A 24,355-nucleotide genomic window follows, 5' to 3' on the forward strand; every position below is an offset into this window, starting at 1 on the left:
GGCAGAGGTCTGTCTTGGATAACGAGCAGCCAATGTGATAGATAGGATGGATTTTCTAATTGGATGTAGGAAACGAGCTGTTTTTTATGGTTCATTTCCAATTCTAGCATATCACTGCTAGAATACTCAAGTTGAAGGTATAGGAATAGTAATGGAAACGGTATGGAAGTCCATTTCCAGTTCTAGCGATTGCTAGAACATGAGAAATATAGAGAAAGATACAAAGTAGGAGAATGGAGCAGGCCTGGAATTGAACCCACGACCTCCTGCGTTTGAGGCAGAAGCAGTAGCCATATGACCACCAAGCCCAACTTATCAAAAAGTAGGGTGGCCCATTATGTACAAAAATAAAAAATAGAAATTTTTGTTTCGGAATACTGACATGTAATGTTCTACAAAGTTGTAACGCAGCTAATTCCAATAAATTTTGCAAAAAAAAAACAATTCCTGTAGCTCTTCTGTTGACTGATTTAGAGCAATTTTCTTGGATTAGGGTGTCCCTCAAAAAATAGTAATTTTAATCTACCTTTTTTTCGACTTTACGGGAAAGTCGTCTTCGGGAGACTTTTAGGGCCCAAAATAATGCAGCTTTTGATTGCCGATCAAAAGTTATAATCGTTTTTCTGTCAAAATTAGGTTCTTTTTTTTAAATTGATGTCTCCTATTGGGGCAGACTAAAAAATTATATTTACACTTCATTTGAATTGCTCTTCATATTCTTTATTATAAAGAAAAATGGGAGATATGTTATTTTTTTTATCTGAAGTTTTATCACCTTCACTAAAATATCAACTTAAAAAAATGATATAACTCGTCAACGGAAAAAGATACAGACGATGTTCTTATAGCAAAACACGCGTTTTGAGAAGCCCCTAACGTCTTTAGATGGTGACATTCGTGTAAAATAAAAATAAATAGCAAATCAAAATATTGTATTTTGAGGGCACCCTAATCCTAAAATTGCTCTCAATAAGTGAGCTACGGAAAAAGTTGATAAAGCAAAGTTAATTGGAAAAAGCTGCGCCACAATTTTGTAGAACATTATATCAATATTCTGCAAAATAAAAAAAAAATTTGGATGTGAAAATTATTTTGAGCTTTTTAGTGGAATGTCTTCACTTGTCATAAGACGAGTTAATACAATCCCATTGAATTCCACCACTTAATTGTATCTTGACAGATACGTATGTCGACCTCAACAGTAAGGCCGTCTTCAGTGTCTCGTACTTGACTCGACTTCATCGAGTCGTCGTCGAGTCGAGTCAAGCACGAGACACTGAAGATGGCCTTACTGTTGAGGTCGAAATACGTATCTGTCAAGATACAATTGAGTGGTGGAATTCAATGGGATTGTATTAACTCGTCTTATGACAAGTGAAAAAAAAAATTGTTCAGACTTTAATAAAATGCGCCACCCTATTTTTCGATAACTCTATAACAAAAGCCCAAGTATCCAGAACATTTCGTTGTTTTTTTTTTCTTAACCTTCCGCAACTCGCTTCAACTTTCATAACACGAGAACTGGCGAGCTGTAAAAAGTACAACAGTCTGAAAATCCGTTATAATGAATCCAATTCAAACGATATATACGTAATTTTCTCGGGAAATTAATAAAGGGGATATGTACTCTCAGTGAGGGCATTTTTTAAGTCCAATTGGTCTTCTGCTGGTCCTCCGGAAGATCCGGAACCACCGGAACACCGGTGAAAATAGTCAATTTTCTCAATAAATAGCGCGATGTTTCTTATAACAATTCTAAAAACCCTGGCGTTGTGAAAAATAAATCTAAATCCATCTTTGATCCCATGCGGCCCTATGAATCAAGAAAAAAAAAGATTTGGAATTCTCCCACTGAGTGTATATGAAAATACCAGTTTGGTTCGAAATTTCGGGATCTATGGGATTTATGAAGCTTCTGTCTTCTACAAAGTTGTTCGAGGATTGGAAACCAATATGATGAGAAACTATTTAGTTCAGAATTGAGCCGTATGGCGGCGTGGGTTCAATCCCAGGTCCCATCCATTCTCCTACTTTGTATCTTTCTCTATATTTCTCATGTTCTAGAAATCGCTAGAACTGGAAATGGACCTATTTCTTCAACTTGACTATTCTAGCAGTAGCTGCTAGAATTGGAACTGAACTAAAAAAGCTCGTTTCCTTCATCCAATTAGAAATTCCATCAGTTGCTTTCTTCTATCTATAACAGCTCGTTAACCAAGCGAACCTCTGCCTCTCGAACCAAACCCAAAAATTCCAATAAATTCCGTATGACCTCGTGGTAAATGCAGAGGTATATTCAGCTTGCAGTGAGCGAGTGATTACATCATCATTTCCTCCCCCTTTCCTACATTGACTTGCATTCTGATGTGGCAGGCGCCAGTATGACGTAACAAATGAGATCACCAGTACTTGTACATTGAAGATGAGTGCTAGTCCCAAGCAAACATCTGTTAGTTCTCTGCGAAAGAACAGCTGATCTGGTCATAATGGAGTAGCAACTACGGGCAGTCAATCAAGCTCAAGCACAAGCTCGAGCAACTCGGGATCTGTGGGATTTAGATAATTGCCGTCTTCTACAAAGTTATTCGGGGATTGTAAACCAATATGTTGAAAAATTGTGAACTTTAAAATTCATCCATAGAGTAGTGCTAGTGCATGTGAGACCACCAATTTGGTTATATATCCCGGATCTGAGATATTAGAAAGTGGCCGTCTTCCATACAGCTGTTCGAGGATGAAAACGAATATTTTGAAAAACTGTTTTTTTTTTCAAATTCGTTCATATGGTAGGCGAGTATAACATTTTACGGAGCCATGGTTCTTTGTGATATATACAATCAATATCATTTTATTATACAGTTAGTAAGAGAAGGGTAGACGTTAGCTCGTGGTGACTCGAGGTTAGTTTACAATGTTTAAGAATGCACGGGGCTTAGAATTTAGGATCAGAAAATTTCAGCTTCTCATCCGGCCATTTGGCGTCAGGGACGATGTGTCATCTCGTCGTGCTCGAGGAATGGTTCGACAGGGAGCATCTTCCCGATGGCAAGAGCTTTGAAGCTCTACGAAACAAAAAGCCAGAAACCAAACAAAAAACAACTTTGAAGAAAGAAAAAAAACTAAATATTAGATTTTTTTGTCAGAAGTACAAAGAAAACTATAAATGGCCTGCATTTAGACAACATCACAATCTACCAAAACACCTCAAATTTCCCTGAAGAAATGTTTACCTGGCGTCATTTTCCGAGCAGAACCAAACTACGTGATCGATGTCATCATAACCGGCTCCGCAGTTGCTATCGACAAGGTTTATCCTGTACAGATATGCGTTTAGTGAATAGTGATTGGACAGAAGCCTCGACATCACGCGATTGAAGCCTCGACTCAAGTCCTCACTTCTGAACCATGCTCGCCCAGAAATTTTTGGAACTATGGAAAATAGCCACCGTCCAAGTTCGTCATGTGTCCAATTTCGAGAATTGTCTATCATAAACCTCACCTTCCTATGCGCCCACCTTTGCCAGCGAGTCTGCCTTCTCATTGCCGTAGATTAAGCAGTGAGATGGGACCCAAACAAAGGTAATCTTGAATGATCTTTCGACCAAAACACGTATCTGCTCTCTTATGTTTGTAAAAAAGTGACATGCATGCTTAACAGTTTTCATCGACCGGAGTCTACGGGCTGATTGGAAATTATCCCCAAAGCGAAGCTAATAGCTGCCAGCTCAGCAACATAAACCGAACACGGTTCCTGAAGTTTTCGAAAGGTGGTTGAAGTTACATTGAAAACACCGAAGCCAGTGGATCCGTTGATGCGAGAATTATTAGTGAAAAATCTGTTGTTGTAATTGACATGTTCATATTTTTCTGAAAAAAAAGGGAAGGGAATAGATATTTGTCAAAGATGATCTGGTATTCCTTGAATATGCAGCCATACAACACTAGATTCACAACACAATCAATATTAGTTAACCGACAAACGAAACAAATGTGACCAACAAATATTATTTACTTTTGCAGTATGTACCGACACCAGCTAAATCAGACAGTTATAGTTAGACAAAACATAAGACAAAAAACTTACAAATTACTTTAAGTTGAACACGAAGCTGGAGACTTAGTATATATATTATAAAATGTTAACTTTCCCTGAAGAGGACACTGAACTCGTGTCGAAACGTCAGACGAATAATAAAACTCGTTTCAATTAGATGAGACTACATAGCCGTTCTACTCATATTTATAATATTTTATTAAATCAGATACACATTCAAGATATTACTTGACAGGTACCCAGGCGACACATTTGCCACATACAGGTGTCTGTATGTTAGGTTACTATCATAGCTTGCGATCGACGGGTGGTGAGGTAGCCACCCTTGAAGTCGATGTTGTGTGTATTGACGTCAAGTGCGTTAGCATAGGCGTGAGCGTTCTCAATAGTCCCCCCCTGATGAACTGCTTAATTGCGGGCCGGGGGTACGGACTGGCGAAAGGGTTTTGGTTTTAGTGGGTCGGGTAAGAGTTACATGACATATCCATCCCCACACTACCTGAGTGCCTCCTCAGGTGTCTGGTTGCAGATTTCCGTTTACCCTTGCTCAAGAAAAAAAAAAGGTGTCTGTGACTCCTGTAGGATTGGATTAAGTCACATAGAAGTTGCTGCAACCGAATCAGACTGAATTGTGCTGTAGGGTATAAACCCTTTGTTTTATTACTAAGAAGCTGATGAACCGGGATTGAACAAAATAAAAGGGTGGCCAAATTTTATCAATATTCAATTAACCAATACTCTGTGGAATATCAAACGGTTCCTTTACAGTACAGCAGGAAATTCATCTTGTATTGAAAAACTAGTCCAGAATCATGTTATGCCCACAGAAAAATTCCGGATTATATGAGGGCATATCAAAAATGCTAGTTTTTGTGCGTGAATATTATTTACAAAGGTGAAATATCGGTTGTATGACATTTGCCAGAAAGCCATTCGCCAGAATGCACCATTCCCCAGAATAGTCATGCACGCGTTTGCCCGGTTTGTGCAATAATTTATAACGCCATGAAATTTTGGCATAACTGTGAACAGCGTCAAAAGGGGGGCGGGGGCTTTATTCAGCAAAGGACATTTTACATTATTTTTTTGTTATTGTTTTCTAGTGAGGAACACCGCACCGGTGTATAATAGAACTGAAAAGACGTAATTCTTTCGAAGAAAGCATACATAAGCCGGGTATAGCCGCTTGCCCGGATTAAGGCAATGGCGGTTGTGATCCTTTCTTTCAAATAGGTGTTTGCCCAGATTAAGGCAAACATTGGACAAACAAATGGATTTGATTCCGGATTAAAGCTTTCAAAAGAAAGCGCTTTCTCGGATTAAGGCAATGGTGGATATAATTCCTTCTTTAAAAGTAGGCGCTTGCCCGGATTAAGACAATGGTGGATGTGATCCCTTCTTTAGAAAAAGACCTTTGCCACAAATGAAGCATTGGTAGATGTGATCCCTTCGTTAAAAGTAGGCACTTGCCCGGATAAGGACAACGGTGGGTGTAATTCATTCTTTAAAGGAAAGCGCTTGCACGGATTAAGGCAATGGTGGGTATGACCCCTTCTTTAAAAGAAGACGCTTGCCCGGATTAAGGTCACTCCTGACAGAATCCAAGTTTCAAAATGCTCGCGTTTTCGGGGGCACACCACTCGATACAGAAGCAACGCACAACTATCATTTTTATTTTTTCACGCATGCTGCGACGCAGCAAAACTGAATCAACAAAAATGACAGTTGTCCGCCGCCTCTGTATCGAGTGGTGTGCCCCCGAAAACGCGAACATTTTGAAACTTGGATTCTGTCAGGAGTGACCTTAATCCGGGCAAGCGTCTTCTTTTAAAGAAGGGGTCATACCCACCATTGCCTTAATCCGTGCAAGCGCTTCCCTTTAAAGAATGAATTACACCCACCGTTGTCCTTATCCGGGCAAGTGCCTACTTTTAACTTTAGAAATGAAGCAATGGTGGATATGATCCATTTTTTTTAAAAGAAGGCGATTGCTCCGATTAAGGCAAGAGTAGATGTTATCCCTTCTCGAGAAGTAGGTGTTTGCCCATCCCCGTGTTTGAAAATGGAAATTGTGGATATAGTTCCTTCTTTAAAAGTAGGCATTTTGCCTAGACTATAACTTCTTCAATGAGAGCAAATAGCTGTCTAGTATGACTTAAAGTCTTTTTTTTTAACTAATTTTATTTGCTAATTATCTAATACATGCATTCATCTCTTAGACTAGGTGTTCCGTGTTTTCTTAACACTATCATCCTTATTTGCTATGTTACATTTTTAGTTATTATTAATACATTTCAATTGCCTCTGGCAGTTAGAATATTTCCTCTGGTTGAATTGAACCATGTAGGAATTACAATGTTTTCTACTTAAACTAAACTTAACCTAATTTATACTAAGGGTACAAGGAGCTAATCGTTGCAATAGAAGATTTTTGTCTAAAATTGGAAATTATTTTGTTGGACATTTGTTGCAATGTCTCAATATTAGAAATTCTATGAAGTTCATTGGTACTATACCACGGAGGCAACTTCAGAATCATTTTCAGAATTTTATTTTGAATCCTCTGAAGTGCCTTCTTTCTGGTATTGCAGCAACTAGTCCATATTGGCACAGCATACAACATGGCAGGTCTAAACATTTGTTTGTAAATCAAAAGTTTGTTCTTAAGACAAAGTTTTGATTTTCTGTTTTTAAGTGGATATAGACACTTAATATATTTGTTACATTTGGCTTGAAGGCCTTCAATGTGATTTTTAAAAGTTAATTTTTGATCTAGCAGAAGTCCTAAATATTTAGCTTCGCTAGACCAAATAATTGGAACCCCATTCATAGTGACAATATGTCTGCTAGAAGGTTTCAAATAAGAAGTTCTCGGCTTATGTGGGAAAATTATAAGCTGAGTTTTGGAAGCATTCGGGGAAATTTTCCATTTTTGCAAGTAAGTGGAGAAAATATCCAAACTTTTTTGCAATCTACTACAAATGACACGAAGGCTACGCCCTTTGGCTGAGAGACCTGTGTCATCTGCAAACAAAGATTGTTGACACCCTGGTGGTAAATCAGGTAAGTCAGAAGTAAAAATGTTATACAAAATGGGCCCCAGTATGCTGCCTTGGGGAACACCAGCTCTTACAGGTAATCTATCAGATTTAGAATTCTGATAGTTTACCTGCAGTGAGCGATCTGATAAATAATTTTGGATCAGTTTAATAATGTACAGAGGAAAATTAAAATTCATCAATTTTACAATCAAACCTTCATGCCAAACACTGTCAAATGCTTTCTCTATATCAAGAAGAGCAACTCCAGTCGAATATCCTTCAGATTTGTTGAGCCGAATTAAGTTCGTAACTCTTAATAACTGATGAGTGGTTGAATGCCCATGGCGAAAACCAAATTGCTCATCAGCAAAAATAGAATTGTCATTAACATGAACCATCATTCTATTTAAAATAATCTTTTCAAACAGTTTGCTTATTGAAGAAAGCAAACTGATTGGGCGATAACTAGAAGCCTCAGCTGGATTTTTGTCCGGCTTCAAAATTGGAACAACTTTGGCGTTTTTCCATTTATCTGGGAAGTATGCCAATTGAAAACATTTGTTAAATAAATTAACCAAAAAGGATAAAGAGCTCTCAGGAAGTTTTTTGATAAGTATGTAGAAAATACCATCATCACCCGGGGCTTTCATATTTTTAAATTTTCTAGTAATAGATCTCACTTCATCCAAATTAGTTCCCAACGAAGGGTCAAAGACATTATCTTGATCGAGAATGTCTTCGAAGCTTCGTGTAACCTGATCCTCAATTGGACTAGTGAGACCTAGACTAAAATTATGGGCACTCTCGAACTGCTGAGCAAGTTTTTGAGCCTTTTCGCCATTTGTTAATAAAATTTTATTTCCCTCTTTAAGCGCTGGAATTGGCTTTTGAGGTTTTTAAGAATTTTCGTTAATTTCCAAAAGGGTTTCGAACTGGGATCCAACTTCGAGACATTATTTTCAAAGTTGGTATTTCTCAGAATAGCAAAACATTTTTAATTGCGTTTTGCAAATCTCACCAAATAGCTTTCAACGCGGGATCGCGAGTTCTTTGGTATTGCCTTCTTCTCACATTTTAAGACGGATCAGTAGCTGAAGATCGTCGTCAATAATAATGGAGTTGAATTTAATTTCACATTTAGGAATTGCAATGCCTCTGGCTTCGACAATTAAATTTGTCAAAGATACGAGCGCATTGTCAATATCACTTTTGGTATCCAAAGGAATATTAACATCAAAATTCCTATCGATATATGTTTTATATAAATCCCAATCAGCTCTATGATAATTAAAAGTAGAGCTGATTGGATTGTAAATGGCTTCTTGTGAGATTTCAAATGTCACAGGAAGGTGATCAGATTCAAAGTCAGCATGAGTTACCAATTGGCCACACAGCTGACTTGAATCCGTTAAAACTAAATCAATTGTAGAAGGATTTCGACTGGAAGAAAAACAAGTAGGGCCATTGGGATATTGAATAGTATAATATCCCGCAGAACAATCTTCAAATAAAATTTTGCCGTTGGAATTGCTTTGAGCATTATTCCATGAACGGTGTTTGGCATTGAAGTCACCAATTACGAAGAATTTTGATTTGTTGCGAGTCATAACTTGAAGATCAGCTTTCAACAAATTCTTTTGCTGCCCATTGCATTGGAAAGGCAAGTAGGCTGCAATGAAGGAAAATTGTCCATAATTTGTTTCAACAGAAACTCCCATGGTTTCAAAAACTTTGGTTTCGAACGAAGAAAATAATTTATGTTTGATACGTCTATTAATGACAATGGCGACCCCACCACAGGCGCTGTCAAGACGATCATTTCTGTAGATAAAATAATTTGGATCTCGTTTAATGGAGAGTCCTGGTTTTAAATAGGTTTCAGTTATAATGGCAATATGCACGTTGTGAACTGAAAGGAAGTTGAATAACTCATCTTCCTTACCCTTTAGAGAGCGGGCATTCCAATTTAGAACTTTCACACAATTATTTGGACCCATTAAATCGGAGTCCGATAACATTTTTTTTGTGTGTACTTTATACCAACCTGAACAGCTTCAGGTATGGTATTTGCTTTGAACATTGCACCAATCAGTTGAAAATCAAAATCGGAAGCAGTCATGCTACCTGAATCGGCAACATGACCATTATTTTCCGTTGGGACATGGGTATAAACCTCATTTTGAGAAGAGAAATTTTGTCTACCAGCAGCGATGTTTGCATACGTAGGTACATTCGAAAAATTGGAATTTACTGAAGTGCTTGCTACCCGTTGACGAGCAACAAAATTTGTTTGTGAATTGTGGTGAATTTCGAAATTTGAGCGTTTGAAAAATGTCTACCCGTCGAATCTGGGATCCGATTGGAATTTCCCGTCATAAATTTTGCACGGGAATTCAAAACTTTTTTGCGTGAAGGGCATTCCCAGAAATTGGATTTATGATTGCCCCCACAATTTGCACATTTAAATTTATTGGAATCTTCTCTCAAAGGACATGCGTCCTTGGCGTGAGAGGTTCCACCACAAATCATGCATTTAGCATCCATGTGACAATGTTTGGTTCCATGACCCCACTTTTGGCATTTACGGCACTGGGTGGGGTTTTGGAAATTTCCCCCAGGCCTGCGGAAATGTTCCCATGTAACACGGACATGAGACATAATACAGGCCTTTTCCAAACTTTTCATATTATTTAGTTCACTTTTGTTAAAATGAACTAAATAAAATTCTTGAGAAATGCCCCTCTGGGAAGTACCAGAGTGGGATTTTTTTTTTTATCTTAATTACTTGGACTGGTGAAAATCCAAGTAATTGAGAAATTTCAATTTTAATCTCATCCAGTGATTTATCATCACTGGGGAGACCTTTCAGGACGACTTTGAACAATCGCTCAGTTTTGTCGTCGTATGTGAAGAATTTATGGCGCTTCTCAGTTAAATACTGAAGAAGACGTTTGCGATCGTCAAAGGATCCCGGCAAAACGCGGCAGTCACCCTTCCTAGCAATCTGAAATGAAACCTTGATCCCCAGAAGGTTACTCAAAATCTCATTCCGGAAGCCAGAAAACTCGGCAACAGATACCACAATTGGCGGAATCCTTTGCTTTTTCGCATGAATCGAATCACCTGGGCTAGAGGTATATTCGATTTGCTCAATTTCATTATTAATCAAATCGAACTGATTGCTCAGTTCGATTGGAGAAGAATTATTTCCGATATTAGAGTTAGAAGGAATATCTGAATTCTCCAGCTTCCTTCTATTTTTTCCGCGCTTTGGCAGGACGGTCTTGAAACCTTGTTTCTTTGAAGGAAGTGGAGAATTCAGTGACTCCCCCTTCCTCTTATTTTTATTAATGCTCATTGCTGAGCGTGGAGACGTGACCTTCTAAGAGGTTTTTTCCCAGAACGGTGTCCCTGCAGGATTACCACCGCTTGTCGGAATTTTACTTCCGCAAACGGGTCCAACGTAAAACGAAGGCACGGGTCCTTGCAAAGATCGTAACGGGATCAGTGGGTACAAATAGCGCTAAGAAGCACCGTTGAAATTAAAATAGCTTCGGGTAGTATTAAAAACTTCCTTCCGCAAAGAGAGAAAGAACCGCATAGCACGAAAGCACGATGCGGTCTGATGTATGACTTAAAGTGATAATGTCCAAACATAGATATGATTCACGTTTTCAAATGAAGTCTGCGTCTGAAATGAGGCGAAAAATGTATTGGAGCTGGAGGTAAAAGTGGTTACCTCCAATACATTTTTCTAATCAATATCTTCCACATAACGTAAATATTCATATATGAGCTTTCACAACATAATCTAGATATATTGATATCACAGATCAGAAAACAAACATCTGAGATATGGTCGTTTCGCTGAGAAATATAGACATTGTGCGGTAATGTGTATGGAGCGTAAATGACCAAATCCCCCTTCTATCCACTTCCTTCTACTCAGTCTCAATCTGATTTATAAATGATCCCACTGCCAACCGAACCGATTTATTAGGGTATTTCGATTTAGGTAAGATACGCAATGCCACCCAGGATTCCATCCTAATAGGTGAAGATCTAGAAATTACGAAAGGATAAATTTGTTAATTTTCAACTGGGTGTTTAAACCTCGGTTGATATGAATTATTTATTGTTTGTTTATCTTAAAACCCAATGTTGTCTATGATAATCAACACAGCTTATCTAACTGAGTGTTATTTTAGATTGGGTAATTATATGAACTATTTCGAGAGCTATTGCTATCGAAGATCGTTATTAGAAAGATATCACGGAATAAAATAATTAAATTAACAACCATTTGGTTGTCATTGCCAAAAATAATGTACATAACTCGTTATAGAACCCACATCCGTTTGCATCTTTCAACATAAATATCTAGAAGTACAATTGTTCTAATGATCTCTAACATATTACATATACAATCCGTTACCCAGATCAAGTATAAGATTCCTCATCCCTCATCAGTTCACAAAGACCTATAATGAAACAATCCTATATAATTCTGCGCCTGAACAATGCCCACAAAGACAACGCCCGGCAACTTGTCCACAAATTAAAACCATCGGAATTCCCCAAATTCCTGAAATATTTTACCAACCTTCCACACCTGTATCCACCCAACGTGTCGTCGTAGTAATTCCCCATTCATTCACAACAAACTTTGTTTGCTTTCTCTCTGTCTTTACTTCCAGGGATAGACTCGACCCGACAAACAAATCAGTGACGGTGGTGAAGAATCCGTGTGGGTCCGTTATGGGTGGAAAGTGATTAGCATATCTCAAGTGTTGTTTCGTTGATACGCCGCGCCGCCACACGTCGTCGTCGTCGTCGTCAGGAAAATGACCGTCAACCAAGGAATGTGTGTTCGTGCTCTGGCGTTGACGGGAATACAGCAAACATATCTCCAGTAGCTGGTGGAAGAGTGTAAAGTGCAACCGAAGAAAGAACCAAAATCGATAAAGGATATATAAATAGCTTTGTGTCGGTGGTGGTGAAAAATGGCCGAGGGCGGAAATCACAAGGAAAGATAGGTCCTCGAAAAGCAACATATTCAACGGTTTTCATGCCACCAAATGCAGTGCGACGAAATGGTGCTCGCATTGACTGCGACCAGTGGGGCGATAAAAATAGTTACAAATAGCTGAATTGGCTTTTGTGGTCTAAAAATAGAGTCAATCATGGATTGCTGTAGCAGTAATTACATGGATTTCAGACATTCTATGAATAATAACTTTTGCTATCCGTACTCGCCCAGCATGATAAGAAGTGCGTCGCCATATCCACTCCCCCCAGGGAGTGGTAGCCGCTACGGATCCGATTACCGCGGTGGCTATTACGAGGCCAGCAGCTTCGATAAATATTATGGCGGTTATCTTCCTCCATCCGGGTCTGGCCCTGCGTACGCTGGAAACTATTACGGAAGCTCGTATTCGTCCTACCGAGAGCTGGCCTACAACGAATACTACCATCCATCGTCACCGTCTTCGCATCCTTTTCCTGGGCCTGTGCCCGGAAGCTTCCATGGACCACACATGTTCAATCGACATCAATCGCTTCCGCTTCCGTTTCAGCGAGAATCCTATTATCATCAGAGAGATCACCATCCATATGCTGCAGAGAACTTCAGTAATTTCTCCAGTAATCCTTACAAAAGAGCAGATTCTAACCATGCCAGCAGCGGCAGTACAACAAACTCAAGTACGGGCAATATCACGACGGTAAACGGCAGTTGCAGCAGTCCCAGCAGCAGCAGCACTGCTGGAGAAACCCCGTTGTACGGCTACACGCATAGCCCAGATTATTCGGCACAATCCTATAATTCCGGCAGTAGCCCAAATCATCCCCATCACCATCGGCATCATCCGCTCCCACACCCTAGTCCCGGCGAAGGTGGTGGAAGCAGCTATACCCCATCCACAATGCCAAATGCAACAGGTACGTAGATTTTCCAGATTGACCACCCCAAACAATTCGGTAGGGAGAGAGCACGTGGGCGAGTGAAAAACTGCGATACATAGTCTGAATACATAGCCTCACGTGTTTGTGTTGGTACGAAAATTTCGAAGGAAAAATGTTCACTACCAATACACGTTTACTCGAAAACAAAAACATTGAGGTTCCCATTCTAAGTATTTGAAGATTCTCTTTCGCAGCAAACCATCATTGCTTTCACATTCAAGAAGGGGGAGAGATTGGTCTTCCCACCATAAACACATTCATAGGCCAAACGATGCGTTATCTGTTGTTGGTGTCGGTGTTGGCTGTTCATCATTTCCAACAACCAGGAAAGCTCCGTTATATACAATCAAGCAAACCGTACGATAGGGAAAATGGTTGTAAATGCATCACGGGGGTTATAAAATTAAATTAAATTATCACTGGGGTTATATTTTGGGATGCGATAAAACAAATTCCTCGATATATTTTTTTAAAATATTGTTGCCCCGTCCATTCTAATGACCTCAAATAACCGGCTGAAATACACGACATTAGCAAGCCTGAGGGGTAGGGTACACAGCGTCGTGAAACTGCAATGGTTTCATTTATAAACGATATAGTTTCGCAGCGTATTGATTAAATAAAAATTTTATCGAAATTAGATTTCTACATACCATCTCGACAACTGCGTCATCGACATAGATTTTTAATTAATCACTGCCGTACAAATTATGCAAAATTCGGACCTCTCAATCAGATGATGGCCATCTATCATCAACACTGCGAAACTATTGACTTTACAATGTCTCGGCAGAACCTAAAAAAATATTTTGTCACAATTCGAAACCTACACATCTAAATTTACATTAAATCGCAAATTTAAACACTACTTAACCAAACTATTTTTATTTTTATACACTATAATACCGTATTTATAGCATTAAGAAAATAAAGAAAAACATGTATATTGTATATGTACTAGTCTACGTCGGATGACGAAATAAATAAATAAAATAAACAATCAAAATCGGAATGGACGCTATGAGGGTGCCTGTGAAGTTACATTTTTTATATATCTTTATTAGGGAGACTTTCAGCCCAAGGCTGGCTCGTCTCGAACAGTGAAATTACATTTCCTCGCTATTGGCCATCGCCGGTGGTTACAGCAGAAAGGTTTTTCACCGCAATAGCGTCTGTAGTCATGTAGCGATTAAGACATTTTTTCTCGCAAGATTTGTTGTGTTGGCATTAGTGGTTGTAAAAGCGCATCAAAACCGAAAATCGGTGCTTTACATGACAACCAAATCAAACGGAAGAGAGATGATTAGAGACTTTTTCAATGGACCTAGTGGAGAAAGTGCTAAAATCAAAATTTGATAAGTAAGAGACATTTAAAAATTTTGCTAATCTGAATTAGCTTTTAATTCAGTGAGTTCACTTCAAATTAAAATACTTTTCAGGTGATCCGGGGTTTGTTAAAATCAATTATTTCCAATCTCTAACGACAATGAAACTTGGTGCTTGGTGCTTTCAATCAAAACGCCCTTGAAAGGGTCTACCTGTGCGCATCTAACCGAGGAACGTCTCCGGAAAAACTCAACTGCATTAGGGCTGCCAGGTCCCTCAATAAGTACTGCGTCCCAGCTTTTGCAAGATTCCAAACCTATGGCATTCAACTACTTGGATCGGAGGCGGTCTCTTGGTAACGATATTTGTCAGCTTTTTTCTTAATCAATCTGGTACGTAAGAACCGTCGCTTGGTTTAAATTTTACGTTCGTCCAATACATTGTCTTGTGGTTTAAAAACGTTTTTTTTTTTCTTCGAAAAAAGATAAAATTCTTGTCAGCTGTTAAAAATTGCTTCCGGTCACAATCGAGGCATACTTCGATCGCTTCTCTGGGAAGTCCACCAAGAGTTCTTCCTGTAAGTCCACCAGGAGCTCTTCAGAGGATTCCTCCAGGAGTTGTTTCGAGAAGTCCTCCAAGATTTTGTACAGGAAGCTCTATAGATTTTCTGTCATGAAGTACTCCAGGAGTTTGTTCCTGAAAGCCATCCAGAAAATTCCCTAAGAATTCTTTCAGGAATTCAAGTTGGAAGTCCTCCAAGGCTTCCAGGAGTTCCTTCGGGATGTTCCCCAGGAGTTTCTTCGCGAAGTCATCCAGGAGTTCCGCGTGGTAGTCCACCAGGAGTTCCGCCTAGCTGTCCTCCAAGAGTTTTTTTTCTGGAAATCCCTCATAAATTATTCCTGGAGATCCTTCAGAAGTATATTCTGGAAGTCCTTCGGAAGTTCCACCTAATTGTTCGTTATTAGAATTCAACTAATAACGGAGTATGAGCGCTAGTTGCGGTAACTTGAACTAAATGATTGGAATTTTGTTATCATTTAGTCTAAGTTACTGAAACTATAGCTATAACTTCGTTACAAGTGGAATTCAAACAACGAACCGTTAGGCAGAGTTGTAGAAAAACCTTCGCACTAGAAGTCCACCATACAACATATTTTGAAATTCAGTTTCTGGAATGTGTTATTGACAAACTACTAAATGATCGAACGCAAATTACTGAACGATCATTAGCATCCTTGCCGGAAGTCCACAGACTCAGTTTTTTTTTTTCTGCAGTCGGCAAAATCCGCACAGCCGTGGCCCAGCGTAATGAAAAACTAATAACCCGTCAAAAATGGTGTTGGTTAGCTGGATTTTGCCAAATTATTCGCCAAAATTATACTTTGACAGATATCTCGGAGAAAAACATGTTTGCTGGGGCTCGGCTTTGCAGATCTCGGTAAAAGTAGAACAAATTGCTGAGAGCCCGGTAAAAAAAAGTGTGCACCAGCACTGCCGTAATCTGAAAAAGTGACGTATACGCCATTTTCCAAAAATGGTGTTAACGAGTACTACTCATCGAGCTCTTTAACAGAAAAATGGAAAACATGCATGTTGTAAAATGGCTGTTACGTCACTTTTCCAGATTACGGCAGAGCAGTTCTTCCTGAGAGTCAGCCACAAGTTCCTCCTGAAAGTCCTTCATAAGATCCGCCTGGAATACCTCCAGGAGTTACTCTTGTCCTCCAGAAGTTCTCTCTGCAAGTCCTCTAGTAGTCCTTGCTGGAAGTCCTCAAGTAGTCCCTGCTCCCCCAGGAGTTCCGCTAGGAGTTCTTCAGGATTTTCTCTTAGATTTTGGTCCTGAACGATGAATGCGTGCAACGCTAAACATCTCATCAGGCCCATTGAGCCGATACACAGTAAAAAATAAAAAGTAATATCACATATTTTATTTTTAAATTTTAAATTTTTAATTTTTAAGAATTTCTACTTGAATTTCCCCGAACATTTTTTCAGAATTTTCCAAATATTTCTTCAAAAACTATCCCGAAATGTAATTAGGAAAGCTTTGATCACCGCGTGACTTTATCGAAATTAATTTATTGGCTTTTTTCGGTGATAATTATACTCAGGGATTGAACTTAGCCAAGTTAGACAAAGTTGTAGACAAAGTTGTAGAGAGGAATCAGCGCTAGAAGTCCGTCATACAAAACTTTTCGGAATTTCGCCTCTGGAATAAGTTATTGGCTGAATACTAAATGATAATGAAATGATCAGTTCAATCCCTGATTATACTACTCAAAGCGAAAGGGAGTAGATGATAGTAATGAAGATACAGATTCGATTGACACCGCAAGCGAGCGGTAAGTGTGAAAGGAATAGAAACTGAAGATTAGCAGAGGGCCATATTAGAGAACAAGCATTGTTGAAATCGCTTTTATTCTGCCTAACGTCCACCCAGGAACGGCTTGGATAGTAACGTGGTGATCACTGTACCAAGACAGGCAAAATAACAGCGATTTCAACCTGCTAATGTGCTGTTTGGCAAGCGTAAACAGTAGATACAAGAGCGCGCTAAATCTCTTCACGCATAACTCTCGCAAGCTCTTACTTCGCCCAAATTGAATCTTATTCGAATTTCATCAATTTTTCGTCAATTGGATTCTATAATTAGGAAAGCTTTGATCACCACGTGACTTTATCGAAATTAATTTATTTGCTTTTTTCGGTGATAATTATACTATTCAAAGCGAAAGGGAGTAGATGAAAGTGGGTGGACGTTACGCAGAATAAGAGCGATTTCAACAATGCTTGTTCTCTAATATGGCCCTCTGCTAATCTTCAGTTTCTATTCCTTTCACACTTACCGCTCGCTTGCGGTGTCAATCGAATCTGTATCTTTATTACTTTCATCCCTTTCGCTATCAATAGTATAATTATCACCTAAAAAACCCAAGCAGCACATAAGTTGCACATAGATCGCAGTAACTTATGTGTGACCAGATTCAGTCATAATTAAGTTGCTGCAACCAGTTTCACTTGATTTGTGCTGCTTGGGAAGCCAATAAATTAATTTCAATATCCCGAAATGTATTCTCATGTTTAGAGCTGTGCGCCGGCAGCGCGATAGATCGTTTTCAATAAGCGGTGACAGTGCGGCGGTGTCTTGCCATTGGTGGCGGCAACGGCGCCGGCGAAGTTTCTCCAGGAATTCCTTCGAAAGTTCCTACAGGAATTCCTTCGAAAAGTCCTAAAGAAATTCCTTCGGAATTTCCTACAGAAAATCCTTCGGAAGTTCATCCAAGAATTCCTTTGGAAGTTCCTCCAAGAATTCCCAAAGAAGTACCTTCGGCAGTTCCTTCAAGAATTTCTTCGGAGGTTTCTCCAGCAATTCCTTAGGAAGTTCCTCCAGAAATTCTTCGAAAGTTCCTCCAGAAATTCTTTCAGAAGCTTCTCCAGGAAATCCTTTGGAAGCTTCTCCAGAAATTCCATCGGAAGTTCCTCCATGAGTGCCTTCGGGAGTTCTTCCAGGAATTCCTTCAGAAGTTCCTTCAGGAATCTTTTCGAACGTTCCTCCAGGAATTCCTTTGTAAGTTTCAGTAGGATATTTTTTCGAAGGTACCTCCTGCAATTCCTTCGGAAGATCTTCCAAGTATTCTTTGGAAGTTTTTCCAGGAATTTCTTCGAAAGCACCTTCAGCAATTCCTTCGAAGTTACTCCACACTAATTACGTAAGCAATTTTTCTGGTTTTTTTTCAAAAAATTCCTCCAAGAATTCCTTTGGAAGTTCCAGTAGGATTTTTTTTCGAAAATACCTCCAGCAATTTCCCCAAAAGCTTTACAAGCTACTACAAGCCTTTTTGGTTCTTCAAAACGTCCTGGAGTTCAAAACATGCGATCTACCCGATCATGCAAGCCCTGAACGATGTATCCGTTAAGCGCTAAACATTACAGCAAGTTAATTAAGCCAATTCGATTTAATTCATTATTCTTACAAGCTACAATATGGTCTCCATGATTCGATGTTCTACGACTCGCTATCGACTCGTAGAAGCAAATGATGCCATACTGAAAACATTTTCTCGGTTACTCTGATTTTCCAAGGTACTTCTATTCCATATCTCGATGTTTGCTTGAGTCAATGATCCTTTCATTAGCGATTCATAGACCATCGACTATATAGACCCTTTTTGTAGCCGGATGATAGGAAGAGGCTCAAGAGAGGTCAACGTAAGCCACCCACCACGAGTTTCTATCGGTGGTGACGAAATCGAGGTGGTTGAAGAATTCGTGTACTTGAGCTCACTGGTGACCGCCGATAACGATACCAGCAGAGAAATTCGGAGGCGCATAGTGGCTGGAAATCGTACGTACTTTGGACTCCGTAAGACGCTCCGATCGAATAGAGTTCGCCGCCGTACCAAACTGACTATCTACAAAACGCTTATTAGACCGGTAATTCTCTACGGACACGAGACCTGGACGATGCTCGTGGAGGACCAACGCGCACTGGGAGTTTTTGAAAGGAAAGTGTTGCGTACCATCTATGGTGGGGTGCAGATGGCGGACGGTACGTGGAGGAGGCGAATGAACCACGAGTTGCATCAGCTGTTGGGAGAACCATCCATCGTTCACACCGCGAAAATCGGAAGACTGCGGGGGGCCGGGCACGTAGCCAGAATGTCGGACAGTAATCCGGTGAAAATGGTTCTCGACAACGATCCGACGCGAACAAGAAGGCGAGGTGCACAGCGGGCAAGGTGGATCGATCAGGTGGAGGACGATTTGCGGACCCTCCGCAGACTAAGTGGTTGGCGAAGTGCAGCCATGGACCGAGCTGAATGGAGAAGACTTTTATGTGCAGCACAGGCCACTCCGGCCTTAGTCTGATAGTAAATAAATAAAATTGTAGCCGGATCATGTGATCTATCCAATGAACCAACTTATTAATGGTGTATGATATGATATCCTCCTTAGGGGCCCTCCTTAGCCGTGCGGTAAGACGCGCGGCTACAAAGCAAGACCATGCTGAGGGTGGCTGGGTTCGATTCCCGGTCCCGGTCTAGGCAATTTTCGGATTGGAAATTGTCTCGACTTCCCTGGGCATAAAAGTATCATCGTGCTAGCCTCATGATATACGAATGCAAAAATGGTAACCTGGCTTAGAAACCTTGCAGTTAATAACTGTGGAAGTGCTTAATGAACACTAAGCTGTGAGGCGGCTCTGTCCCAGTGTGGGGATGCAATGCCAATAAGAAGAAGAAGAAGATGATATGATATCCTAATGAGTCCATTGATTTAATACGACTTTAATCATTATTCATACAAGCTACTACAGACCTTTTAGGTTCACCAAAACGTCAAGGAAACCGTAACGATGGAACTACTTGATCGTCCAAGTTCGTGAACGCAAAACAAATCGCAGGTTAACCTTGTGCATCTTGACTCAAGATCATTTCGGAGCACCTTGGACATTGGATCTCATGTTCATTGTAATTATTGGATCATACGCCTATTACACCGGATTGGGTAAATACCGATGATGAGGGTATTGCGAAAGCCCTGATTGGTCGTCTGGTAGATACTATGAACTAAACTCAAGAATATTTTGGAGTAACTTGAAGGTCCCGTATTCACGAAAATTGGGTTTGCTTGATGCGTATATATCTATTGAACAGGATTGGTGGAGTACCTATACAGACGATGAGGACATTGCTAAGCCCAGATTGATCTGGTGAATAACGTGGGCTGAACTCCAGAGCGGTTTGGAGTACCATGAGCATCTCGTATTAAAGAAAATAGGCTTTGCATGATGCGTATATGTTTACTGAACCAGATTGGGTGTATACCGACGATGAGGAAAGGTTTTTTTGCAATGTCCTCATCGTCGGTATACACCCCATCTGATTCAATAGGCATATACGCATCATGCAAACCCATTTTTTCTTCCGTATCAAAAAAAATGTTTTTGTTTGATGCGTATATGAACAAGCTTGGGTGAATACCGACGATGAAGACATTGCAAAAGCCTTGATTGATCGGATAGGTACCGTGGGCTGAACTCACATTTTGGAGTACCTTGAGCATCCCGAAATCAAGAAAATTCGATTTGCATGATGCGTATATGCCTATTGAACCAGATTGGGTATATGCCGACGATGAGGACATTGCCAAAGCATCGATTCATCTGGTAGATACCGTGAGCTGAACTACAGAACGTTTTGGAGTATCATGAGCAACTCGTATTCAAGGAAATATGGTTTACATGATGCGTATATGCCTATTGAACCGGATTGGGTGTATACTGGCGATGACGACATCGCAAAAATCTTTGTTGGTCCGGTAGATACCGTGGGTTGAACTCCTGAACGATTTGGAGTACTTTGAACACCTCGTATTCAAGAAAATTGGGTTTTCATCATGCGTATATGCTTATTGAGCCAGATTGGGTGTATACCGGCGATGAGGACAATGCCAAAGCCTTGATTGATCCGGTAGACACCATGGGCTGAGCTCCAGAGCGTTTTGGAGCTCCTTGAGCATCTCATGTTCCTGAAAATAACGTTCAGGATGGGTCAACTTGAATGAGTATTCAGAACTGTCAAATAATGTGATTTTGGATTCACACATGTCAGACTCATTTGCAAGCTCTCAGAAGCGAAATCTTCCCAAGGTTTCGGATATCTGGGTCTTCAGGGTATAGTCAAACTTGACCCCCGATATTTTTCCTGCGAAGTCAACATCCTGATGAACAGTTTTGCTGAAAAAATGGGTTCCTATCTCTCTTCTGTGATTTTACACAGCCAATCTAAATCGGTAGGCATATATGGCCCTGGGAGGGAGAGCCAGATACTACACACGAAATCAAAATAGCAAATTATCGGTGAGAAAAACATAGCAAAACAAGCGAAGCGCGAAATTACCAATTTTTGTTTTGCGTTTCATCGATGTTTTCGTTGATTTCGTCGAAGCCGGTGCGTGACTTACGCGAGCTTAAGAAAACGTTCTGAATGCCGGCAGTTTAATCATCGTCTCGTGAAATATTGCGGTCGGAACAGTGAAAAGATACCAGAGCTTCAAATATTCGATTATTTTTTATGAAGCCCATTGGCCAAAGAATTTGTATTTTTCATTTTCCATTTTCCATTTTCCCAATTTTTCGAAAATCTCAAAAAAAAATTTCTGGTTTAGTTATTATCCATTTTTTTATTCTTATATTTATATTTTTTGTATTCAATTTTAAACTTAAAATTATCATAAAATTTTTGAATTTTTAATATTTTTAATTCGATTTTAAATATATATTCTTTTTATTCCTTCAAATTTTTAATATTTTAAAATTTTCAAGTTCTTTTTTTAATTTTAATTTAAAAATTATTGAAATTTTTTTGTTCTTAAATTCTTGACATTAATTTTTTTAAATTCCTTGGGCTTAAAATTTTAAAATTATTATTTTTTTGATTTATTGTAATGATAAAATTTTTAAACCAAAGTTTTTAAATTTAGATTTTCCTAAAATTTGTAAACTTGAATTTTCAAGCTTCTAAATTACTAAACTTCTGAATTTTTATCCTATTTTTTTTGACTTTAAAACTTGTTATGTTTTTTATATTTATATTAAATATTTTTAAATTATTTTTTTCAATTCAATTGTTTTAAATCTATTTATTATTTTCAATTTAAAAAATCGTTAAATTGTTATATTTAAAAAAAATAACTTCCGTTTCTTTTGTTTTTCAATTTTTTTAAATTTGATTTTTTCAGTTCCTAAATTTTAATTTCCTAGTTTTTATTTTTTTAGTTATCCAATTCTGATTTTCCAAACATCCTCTTTCCTAATTCTATAATTTTTCAGTTTTATAATTTTACAATTTTACAATACACTGGAGTTGATTTTCACGCAGGGAATTACTGCTACACTTTTCCAAAGTCGTTTGGTTTAAATATCTCTAAATTCTATTGTAAGATATCAGCGCTATTGGCGTTCAAAATCTTTGTGATGCAAGCTATTTTGCACCCTGTCCCGTATTTTCGGGTGAGCCTCTCGTCAGAAATCTCACGTTCCTACAGATTCCACACATGAATCTTACATGTAATATGTAGAATAAATTATTGGGTTTCCAGAGAAGGATCTGAGAGTCCCAATTAAAATAGTTTTGATAGCCGTTAAATCCAATTTCGAGTAAGAAATAAATTCTTTCGTTATTTTTACATTATCAATGCGCAATGTTTTGAAATAGCAGGAAGGTAGCGAAAGGTTTTGTTGGAAAATCCGCTTTCCGTTGCCATTCCGTTCAAGGATGTCATTGATCATTCAGTAATCAGAGTTCGATCATTTAGTAGTTTGTCAATTACTTATTTCTTCGGCGAACTTCGAAGGTTTTTCTGTAACTAATAATGCGTTTCGCTGATTGCATTCCACTTATAACGAAGCAATAGCGCCAGTTACAGTAACTTAGATTCTGTTACTAGCGTTTTGACGCCGTTCTTAGTGGATTTCAAACAATGAACTATTAAGGCGGAAATGTAGGAAAACCTTCACACTATAAGTGTTCTATGCAACACATTTTGTAATTTAGCCTCTGCAGTAAGCTATTAACAAACAACTAAATTATCGAACTCAAATTACTAAATGAGCTTCCATCACGTTTCCCCTTTAGTGTTACGTAATATTTGATCGACCCCTTATTGTATCCGAGATGTCTTACAAAAGCACAGCGGTCATGGTCATCGATGATTTTAATACACCTTTCTCTTCTGTTATGTATTTCTTGTCTGCTGCATGATTGCGTGGATTTTCATACATCCTAGATCTCTTTTTCTAAAAGATATCTTAGTTATAACATAATGATTATTGCTCCCTAACGCCAAATGCCCGAATGAGAAGCTAAAATTCCCTGATCCCAAATCCTTAGCCCCGTCCAACCATAAACATTGTAAACTAACCTCGAGTCACCATGAGTACGCTGGCTTCTATCCCTCTCTTACTAACTGAAAAATTAAATAATATTGATTGTATATATCACAAAGAAGCATGGCTCCGTGAAGTGTTATACACGCCTGAACCTACCAAAAAAACGAACTTGAAAAAAAAAAGATTGTCGCTGTCATCGCTGTTTGGAACCTCTTTTGCTGGCGAGGATAGGGTGCTAAATTTTTGGCAAATACCGGTATTCGGTATTTGATGGAGCCAATACCGGCAATACCGGTAAAAAATCGGTATTTGTAAAAAATCCAGAAATAAAAAAAAATGATTTGGGCTTTTGGGTAGAAAATAATATTTATAGACAAACTTCAAATGTTAATATCATTGCTTGTTGAGCTGGGAAAATGAAACTTAAGTAGTCAACATACTAAGCGATTCATCTCCCAATACGCATCGGATTTTTTGGCAATGTTGCCAGCTGCTGAGAATGCTCTCTCTGGTTCAAACGAAGTAGGACGAATTGTTCCATGAGCGTTGAAAATCAGTGTCAAGTACTTGCCCTTAATCTCTTCAGATTTATAGTAGGAGAATTCTTTACGGATTGCTTGCAAGGATCCTTGCGTCAACGTAGTTGTCACCAGCAAAGCAAGTGTTTTACTCTGCTGTAGTCTCTTCACGAGTTGTTCTTAAACCGATAAACCAGAAAAATCTTCCATAGAGGTATCTTCTTCATACCGATCGTCAGGTGAGGTCGTTGTCTAAGCTACAACGTTCGCACCAGGAACGGCTTACTGAATCAAAGTTCCTCTGAATGTCTTGAAGAAAATTGTTTCTGATATCTGCGGCAAGATTATTCAAAAAAGCAAAAAAGATCGGCGTATTTTGAATTCTTTGGGAGTATCGAATAAGTTGTCAATTTATGTGGCTTGTTATGATAATTGCTCCAACATAAATTGGAGCACCACGTCGGTTTCAATGTTCTTCAAAGAAAAAGTCATTGACAATTTGACAGAAGATAGATAAGAGAAATAAGCAACACGTATGGTTAATAACGATGATGGTCGA

The 24,355-nt window shown here is 39.0% G+C and overlaps 1 protein-coding gene across 1 annotated transcript in view; it reads left to right on the forward strand.

Annotated features, from left to right (window-relative positions):
* The window catches only part of LOC134209207 (LIM domain-containing protein A-like), a 167,624-nt gene that overhangs the window by 56,357 nt on the left and 86,912 nt on the right, over positions 1-24,355 (forward strand). The window contains exon 2 of the mRNA XM_062685199.1: positions 11,793-13,035. Coding sequence (XP_062541183.1) covers positions 12,279-13,035 — 757 coding nt within the window. The 5' untranslated portion in view covers positions 11,793-12,278. The remainder of the gene's footprint in view (positions 1-11,792; positions 13,036-24,355) is intronic.

Source organism: Armigeres subalbatus, chromosome 2 (genome assembly GCF_024139115.2).
Source record: "Armigeres subalbatus isolate Guangzhou_Male chromosome 2, GZ_Asu_2, whole genome shotgun sequence".
Taxonomy (NCBI): domain Eukaryota; kingdom Metazoa; phylum Arthropoda; class Insecta; order Diptera; family Culicidae; genus Armigeres; species Armigeres subalbatus.